The 9,019-nt window shown below is 49.3% G+C and overlaps 1 protein-coding gene across 1 annotated transcript; it reads right to left on the reverse strand.

Moving 5' to 3' along the window:
- Positions 1 to 5,985: 5,985 nt before the first annotated feature.
- Positions 5,986 to 7,850, reverse strand: LOC122386986. Its single transcript, XM_043376764.1, has 2 exons — positions 7,156 to 7,850; positions 5,986 to 6,849 (listed from the first exon to the last, which is right to left on the reverse strand). The coding sequence occupies exons 1-2, from the start codon at positions 7,842 to 7,844 to the stop codon at positions 6,537 to 6,539; spliced, it is 1,002 nt and encodes a 333-aa protein (XP_043232699.1). The 5' UTR covers positions 7,845 to 7,850; the 3' UTR covers positions 5,986 to 6,536.
- Between the last annotated feature and the right edge of the window lie 1,169 nt (positions 7,851 to 9,019).

Genomic DNA, 9,019 nt, shown 5'->3' on the forward strand with positions numbered 1-9,019 from the left:
AGAAAGAGAGATTGAAGAGGGAGAGAGCGTGGAGGGGAGGCGCCGCCTGCAAATCGTCATGGAGACAAAAAGAGAGAGAGAGAGAGAGAGAGAGAGAGAGAGAGAGAGAGAGAGAGAGAGAGAGAGAGAGAGAGAGAGAGAGAGAGAGAGGCGAAGCAAGGACGAGTGAGGTGGAGCAAGGACGAAAAAGCTGCTGTTTGGAGGACATGCGGGGACCACATCCGCCGTGGTGAGGTACCTGGCATAAGCGTTTGTACCCGAGCGATCGCTCAGGAACCAGTTTTGCGAGGTCGGGCATGGCGCGCAGAAGTATAACTGCCACAACGTCATTCGGGGGGAAAGGCGCAGGTGCGGTGCTCACTGAGAGCGAAGGCGCTTCTCATCACATGCTGTTTTTAAGTCTTTTGTGAACGGTTCGTTTCACATGATGCATGCTGAAGTATACGGGTAATTCTCTCGCCAGCTGTTGTCTTGACGTCTGCTTCTTTGCGAAGTGCGAACTGTTCGTTTCTCCGAGTTGCTGTTCAGTAGCTGAAGCACCACATTGCCAACGTCGTGTTGCTGTGCTGAAGCGTCATTAACCCGCCCCCAGCTGGGGGTCCTGGATTTCCACGCCCTGCTGGGGGGGGGGGGGTGTTCGAACACCCCCCTTCTAACTCGGCTCCTGGGCCACGTAGCGATACGCGGAAGGCGGCGTTCGAAAGAGCGTCAAAAATAATGAGGAAATCACTTCGGTCAATTTTTTGGTCAGGTCAAAGGTCAGGTCACCAGAGGTCATTGAAGGCAAAATTTCGCCGATTTCCAGGTCGAATGTCGACAATTTCCAAGAAGCCAACGCATAACTCGGGAACCAATAGAGCTACAGCGCCGCGGAAAAGCGCATTCGATAGCCCTATTAACGCCCTTTCTGAGTAATCCTCTCAGATTTGACCTAACGTCAACGGTTTTGCCTGCAGGGGGCAAAAACTGCAAAAATAGCCGATTTTTTCGGAAACAGTTTTTCTGCAATAACTTTTGACCCAAGCCTTGTACGAGCTTACTTTTACCGGCATCGTGTTCCTCTCGTCAAGACGCATTGAATGAACTATAACTTGACCTTGAAAGGTCAACTTGAAAATTTGACCTCAGGTCAAGGTCATGACCTGACCGGAAAGGGTCATGTTGCATATCAGTCGATCCGTATCGTCGAGCTGAACACATCTAAGGCGTTTTCATCGCTCTAGCTTGCCTCTATCAAAAGTTATTTGCGAAAAACTGTTAGATACCATTCGTGACCTAAGATGACCTCAGGGCATAAACAGGGGTCACGGACACCATTTTCATGTTCAGTGTGTCTAAACCACTTGTAATTCAGTGTTTGGGAGTGTTTATAATGTCTTTCGTCCAAAAGAGGCGCATTTCAATTTTCTCCCATTGACTTATAATGGGGAGGTCGCAAAATTGACCTGACCTTAGGTCATCGATATCAAAATTCTGAGATATACATTTTGTACACGCTGTTGCTCTCAGCAATCGCTGATAGTTTCAAAGCGATCGGTCACTCGGTGTAGCTATGACAGACATGGAAACGTTTTATGAGGTGAGGTCACTTCAAGTGACCTGGTGACCTGACCTTGAATGACCTTGGTCTAAAATTTTCACAACATGTGTAGAATTGATGTATGATAAGGTGTACCAAAAACGGCGGCGCTCCGCGCCGCCGTTTTTGAGATATTCGCGAAAAACCACAAGGGGGGGTGTTCAAACACCCCCCCCCCCCAGCAGGGCGCGGGTTAATGCATGATGATTCATGTTGTTATAGTTATAATTGAAGGTAGAGCCCCGGCGTCTACGGCGTTAAAGCCCCATAAAACATTACCCACACACTGACAGAAGGGTAGATCCGCTTTCTGCTTCAGCTCGAACACCAAAGAACGGGATGTGTCGCTAGTCACAGATTCTGATGAGAAAAATTGTATGGTTCAGGTACCTTAAAATGGGAGCACCGCGATCGTTTTTTTTATAAGTGAAAATGCGAGTTCGTTTTCAATAAAAAACGCGAAAGTGCGGGAGGGTGAAAGACTAAATCGCCAATTACTAATGTTGCCATCAACGTAAAATGCAGACTCGGCTATAATGAATAAAACGAAGATGTTATATAAACGCCAATGATCTTTATTTTCAAGGTAGCATGGTTAGTCACTTGACACGCTGCCGAAGAAAACGAAAAAAAAACTACCGAAAAAGACATACCTACATTATACAAACACCTACCTGTACTACGGCTGTTGTGTTCGCCGCGTGTGAGGCGCACCTGACACTCTGGAGGACTCTACGCGAGTGTATTAGATGCGAGCGAAACCAAATAACAGAAAACAACAACCCGTCAGCCACGTTCGGCCGGCCATCTTAATCGGCGGCCATCAGAGATGGCCACCACTGCGGGAAAAACTGGAAAGGAACGAGGGGTTTTTACATACAAAAGGAAAGCGGCACGAGCAACGCGAATAATCATCAACAATGCACAATAACATGAGACCAAAATACCATCGGATAAGCAAGGGCGACACCATAATATTTGGTAGCGCACAACCCCAGCCAGCACTAATTCAGGGTTTCGAAAAACCCCAGCCAGCACTAATTCAGGGTTTCGAAACTTACCAACGTTACACCCATTCGCCGCCAGCATGACATGTATTGACATAAACCAAATGCAATTGTCCGCTGAGCCCCACACGGACAGTCCTCCGTTCACACCACCACCTCACAATGCCTTACACCCGATACAGATCCTGAGCACCAACGCGGACTGACCCTGACCCGCGACCGAGCTCGCGGGTCGGGTCACCCCTGGCGGCGAATGGGGTAGCTACGGTTTCGAAAAACCAACGTTACACCCATTCGCCGCCAGCATGACATTAGGGTTGTTCAAAAAAAAACCGAATTTTGGAAAAGTATACGGGCTCATGACTCATGTGGTGCGGTATTCTTTTCTGAGTCCATTGATGCCCTTTTTTCTGAAAAGTATTGTTTGTTTGTTTGTTTTGTTGGGTTAGGCCCTTTCGGTCGACAAGACCATTGCAGAGCCGGAAGGATGATAGGAATTAGGGGGAGACATTGGTCTGGGCAGGCACCCTAGTGAGTCGCCGGGGCTGAGCCCGTCCAGAGGACAGGCCACCCAGCCCCACGGCACTCACTGCACCCGGCTACGGGGTGCGCTCCCTCGGGAGCAGCGGTGCCGCTCCAAGGGAGCAGCCCGCATGAGATAAAGTTGCCTGTCCAGCCCGGAGGGGGGTTGCGGCGTGGAGGAGAAGGATTTCAGTATCCTGAGGATAGAAGCACGGAACGGTGTGAAAAGTATTAACTGTTAGGGGCTCCTCAAACGGCTTAAAGAGGACCATGTTACGCCCGCCGACCGGCCGGTGTCAATAAGGGCGAGAATTCGACGCCGCCCTCCGGCGGCAGCGCCTTATCGGCACCGCGCGGCACGACATCTGCCGGGCGGCCGGCCGGGCGGTGGGAAGTTTTAAGTGCGTGGTCTTTATCACGCGACCTGGGTGCGCTATCCCATGTTTTCGGGGCGGAAAGTTTCAGTGCAGCATCGGTGCGTCTGCCACCGGGTGGTCAGTGTCGATATACAGAAAATAAGTCAAACAGAGCTAGAAAAGAGTGAGTGATTCTGGGTAGTTGCCTCGAAGCAATCCATTTTAAGAATACAGCTGCCTTCTTAACGTACCGTATCACTTGTTAATTCTTCAAAAAGCAAACTCTGAGCAATAACACACCTCTTTGCACTGCTGTTGACAACTTACGTTAGTTTTGGACGGTAGCTCGCACCCCCAATATGCTGCCGCGCAACTTTATTCCAACGGCGAAACGGCAACTTCGCGAGAATCGAAAATTCACGATATGCGTACAGCAGGGGCTGACAATGCAGTATGCACAAGGACATAATTTAGAGGAGACCCGACAGTCATCGGCCCAAGTTTGGAGGTGGCTTTGACGAGCATAGGAGTCACCAATGTCATTATTCAGATACGTTGATATCAGATGCTAGGGCAACAGAATCGACGCCAGGGTTTAACTTAGATTAGCAGGTCGAAAGAAAACATAACATGTCTGGGAATGACAGGGTGGCCACCCTGACAGTGTGACGAAGTGAGACATGAATAGAGATATTAGCCGGAGTACCTACTCATATAAATCAAGCGCCGTTTATCCAATCCTTCGAGTATAAGCGACGCCGGTAGTCCGGCCAGGGCGGCCGTGCCCACCGATGCCGATCGAGACCCGAATCCAGACCCGGCATAGAACACAGCTCTGCCCTGACGTGACACATTACCCCGGTGTGTCACTCATGACCGATAGACCAATGCAGGAGCCTTGCCAGCTCCTGTTGTACCTACTTCGTTAGATTTTCAATTCTCGCTAAGTTGCCGTTTCGTCGTTGGAATAGAGTTACGCGGCAGCATATTGGGGCTGCGAGCCACCGTCCAAAAGCAGCTTGAATTGTCAACAGCAATGCAAAGAAGTCTGTTATTGCTCAGAGCTTGCTTTTTGAAGAATTAACAAGTGATACAGTACGTTAAGAAGGCAGCTGTATTATTGAAACGGATTGTTTCGAGGCAACTACCCAGAATCATTCAGTCTTTTCTGAGCTCTGTTTGTGTTATTTTCTGTACCATCGACCATAGACCTCTACATACCTGGACTGGACACTCGAATCTGGCGAATTGCATAGTGGCCCTAAAAGTAAAACGTTATATCTCGGGAACTAGGTCAGGTACGATGTTGCGGTCCTCACTACTGGACAGCCCTATTCATCAAAATTTAGGGCACACGTGTGTTGAAGCAATACCATGTAATAGGCCACCGTGAGCACGTGGCGCGTGAGGGATGTTTTCGAAAATGGTGCATCAGTATCTCTGGAACGGCTGAACCGATTGGCCTGAAATTTGGTATGTAGTCTGGTACACCACAGTCAACACTACAGGAAGATCAAAACTTGGTATACCAGTGCACGTGCGCACGTGCGTACCCCTTTTTTGTATCTCAGGAACCCCTCGACCGTTTGGGATGAAATTTGGTATGTAGCCAGATAACACATAACTGATAATGACGCACACTCGATACTTGGCCTATCGGTGCACGTGCGCACGTGCGTACCCCTTTTTTGTATCTCAGGAACCCCTCGACCGATTGGGATGACATTTGGTATGTAGCCAGATAACACATAACTGATAATGACACACACTCGATACTTGGCCTATCGGTGCACGTGCGCACGTGCGTACCCCTTTTTTGTATCTCAGGAACCCCTCGACCGATTGGGATGACATTTGGTATGTAGCCAGATAACACATAACTGATAATGACGCACACTCGATACTTGGCCTATCGGTGCACGTGCGCACGTGCGTCCCCTTTTTTTGTATCTCAGGAACCCCTCGACCGATTGGGATGACATTTGGTATGTAGCCAGATAACACATAACTGATAATGACGCACACTCGATACTTGGCCTATCGGTGCACGTGCGCACGTGCGTACCCCCTCGACCGATTGGGATGAAATTGAGCATGTAGTATACACCACGGTACACCACACAGTAAATTTCGGCAAAAACTTAAAACTTGGCATATTTGTGCACGTGCGCACGTTTTTTATCGCACCCTTTTGTATCTCAGGAACCATTGGATCGACTGGGATGAAATTTGGTGTGTAGCCAGGTACCTACCGCACATGTAGCTGTATCGATCGATCGACAAAAGGCATGCACAATGTTTATTGATTCAAATTTAGATACCCATGAGTCGAAGAAACCACGTTTGTGCCGCTGTCAAAACCGCACATGTAGATGATGTAGCTAGCCCTAAGCTGTAAATAGTACTTTTTTTGTGTGTGCTTTTCAGATTTTGTAATATCTTCGTTTTCTTCTTTCACAATAGTGTTGTGCAGGCTGAGTACCTACTTGATTGCTAAGAATAGGAAATCAAGGCGTAGCTTTTAAGGTTTATACATTTGAAGCCTTCAGCAGCACACAAAGAAACAAAGAAATTGAGCAATGTTTGCATTAATTTCTAGAGCTGGTGCAAACACGGACATACACAATAACAAGTGTTTCATCCTTATGACCGAGACAGTGACTTTACACTCCGAACTCAAAATTAGGCATTTAGAACAAAACATCTGGCACGAACAAGGCAAACGAGCGCCGCCAAGGCAGCTGAACGTCAGCGAGACGAACACGCGGCGATACATCAGCTGAAAATCAACGAGACAGCTGAGCGTCCACGATCTCAAGACATAAAATAGACAACAACGCATAATGGTGCACCACTCCACAAAACATGGTGGCATAGTACAATGAGACTATTGACATATCGAAACACATTACGTATAATCTGCACCATTATTAAGCCGCCACGCGAATATTCAAGGATACAAGCGAATGTACAATAGATACATCTGTATAAATCTTACTATGTTGGGACGTTACTTGGGACGGTAAGTCACTGCAGATCAGATCCGATGCCGCGTGCACCCTAGCGTCTCCCTTATTTCTTTCCGCTGTTCAGCTTTCTGATCTTGTCTCGACTTTGTTCACGTGTCGTCATCTGAGACGTCATTCTGCCCTTGCTTGAATGAATAGCACTATTCATTTCCGTAGCATAGTTTGACGTAAAGACGTTGAATAGAGCGCTGGCCATCCTTCCGTAGACTAACAGGAAGTCATGGCCGCTCTCGCACTTAAGGCCTGCAAGGCTACTGTCTTGCTCGCCGATAGTGGTCATCACTTTCTCGAAGCAGGAGCGTGGCTCGGAGCAACCGAGCAGAGCAGACCGCGAAGCGTCGTCCTGCATGAGCCACCTGTGAATTAGACAAACAGTCGTTTTCTGTTCAAGCGACTGCGCTGAAAATGCCGCAAATGCCGCGCAATTTCTGCTTTATTTGAATGAGTCTTTATTACGTCAAAGACCCGACTTAATCAAGGGGATTTAACTCTAATTTTCTGAGCAATTAGCTGTGCTGAGCGTTGAAAAATGGTCAACGTGGTCTTGGACTGTCATCGAACATTTTCGCATTGGAAACTTTTTTCGAGATGGGACAGCCACTTTAACAGTATAACTACACATGCACCACATCTAAGTTTTAATAGGTAATAATTCATCATACCTGTACACATGGCAGATGTTCATAGACAGCTCAACAGCCAGCTCCGAGGGATAGAGAAGCTTGCCCCGATTCAGGAGGTCGGTAAATGTTTTGATGGCTTCAGCCAGGCCAGCCGCACCGTCCCCGTGATGCTCGAGGTCAGCGTCCAGACGCACTTCTTGCAGCTGGCGAGGGCTCTCGTTCACCAGAAGCGCGTGACAGGCGTGACACGGCCTCCTTTTCAGGGCAGAACGAGCGAGGTAGCCAGCCACATGCATGAGCGCTTGTTCTGCTCCTTCTGATAAAGCCTCATGTTCTGCAGAGGAGGTGATGTCTACGAGCGTCTTAACCACCTCGGAGTCATCTCGTTGCCGTTGTTTGCGGGCCTCCTCCATCTGGGCAGATACTGTGCCCAGGCTGTAGCCAGAGAGCCAGACGAGACTCTTCACACGAATTACCGCCTCACCTTCGAGAAACTGCCTCACGCTCGCCCAGAAATTTCCTCCGGCCAGCTTCCTCAGGTAACCGAACCGGCTCTCGATTCGGTCAGACTGGATTTTGCCCAGCAGAACATAATGCACTAGGTCGCCGTGCTTTTCCAGCAGGTATTCGGTCACGCCGATCAAGCCTCTGCACGTGTAGATGGCGGCCTGTGTCGTGTCAGCTGACATCTTGCCCGCTCCGGTCCTGTTTTGCCAGGCTTCGAGCATCTTTCCAAAGTCGGCGAGATACATAGGCGCGGGAGCCGGGGGGGCAGTGGGGGCAGCTTGCCCCCCCAACTCTGGGGCCGTGGGGGCGGTGCCCCCACAGCTTTGAGACGGAATACCACACTTTTTTTTGCAAATGTTTTCTTTTTTTGTTGAAAAAGCCGAGAGGTGAAAAATAAGTGGCCTAAAATCGGTGAGAAAACTAGATTTGGGGGTACCCTAGGTTGATCTCTATTATGGTGTGCCCCCCCAGTCGCAAAGTAGTTCCCGCGCCCCTGGCGAGATATTTCAGACCACACTTCTCTTCCCTGCTTGGTGGGGCTCTGATGGAGTCGCGCAGACGCACATGTGTGTAAGGAGTTTTTACATTTACGATGCTGAACCACTTCTTCAGCATCTCCAAGAAATCAGCCGTCTGTCTGAAGTTGCAGTGTTCCTCCTTCTGGCCATAAAACCTGAGGGCTGCCACGGTAGTTTCATGAGTGGCTGCCACGGCCAGCTGAACGTTGACACGCTCGACAGTTGTGGGGTGAATTACCTTGTCTGTCAGTCGATAGGCCATTTTGATGTCCTGTCCCATTTCCATCCTGTACAGTTGCTGCAGGTGGTTGTACTCGGCTTTCACCACTGTCTCGGTAGTTGGGAGCTGGCAGATGAGAGTTTTCTTGTTCAGGAGGTTGAAAAAGAAGTTTTTGTATAGGTGCACAGTGTCGAACATCGTGTACACCCTGGCGTCTGGGCTGTATGGGTTGATGATGAACTCTGGATGACGTCCATCTTCACCGAGGGAGTTGTGAAACCCCTGGTTAGTTCGGTGGCCATCGGTTGTGCACGAGACCACGGTGAATCCGATCTCCGTCAAAGTTTTCAAAACCGTGAAGAAGATGTTTCTGATGTCAGATGTGGTGATGCTGGTCACTGGAGACATGGATATGATATCCTCATAGCTACCAGCGACAGATGAGATGAAAGTGCAGAATATGGTACTGGTGACGCCATCCTTTCCCTCGCCGTACAGGCGTCCACCAGCCAGTTCCACCGCTCGGGCCGTGTAGACCTCGTCCATTGCGAGGTTCACTAGCCGTTCTCTTTCGCTCAGTTTTGCAAGTCTCATCTTCAGGTAGTTCACCGTGCCGATCTCTAGCCCCTCTCTGACGCTCAGCGCGGTTGTGAGTCGT

This window comes from Amphibalanus amphitrite, unplaced genomic scaffold (assembly GCF_019059575.1).
Source record: "Amphibalanus amphitrite isolate SeventyFive unplaced genomic scaffold, NRLGWU_Aamphi_draft 000269F_arrow, whole genome shotgun sequence".
NCBI lineage: Eukaryota > Metazoa > Arthropoda > Thecostraca > Balanomorpha > Balanidae > Amphibalanus > Amphibalanus amphitrite.

What these genes read in the sequence shown, in the direction of transcription:
- LOC122386986 (XM_043376764.1), bottom strand. Translation starts at nt 7,844, where the DNA reads ATGCTCGAAGCCTGGCAAAACAGGACCGGAGCGGGCAAGATGTCAGCT. An exon ending in AACATCTGCCATGTGTACAG is followed by an intron (nt 6,850 to 7,155) that starts GTATGATGAATT and finishes TCTAATTCACAG; the next exon opens with GTGGCTCATGCAGGACGACG.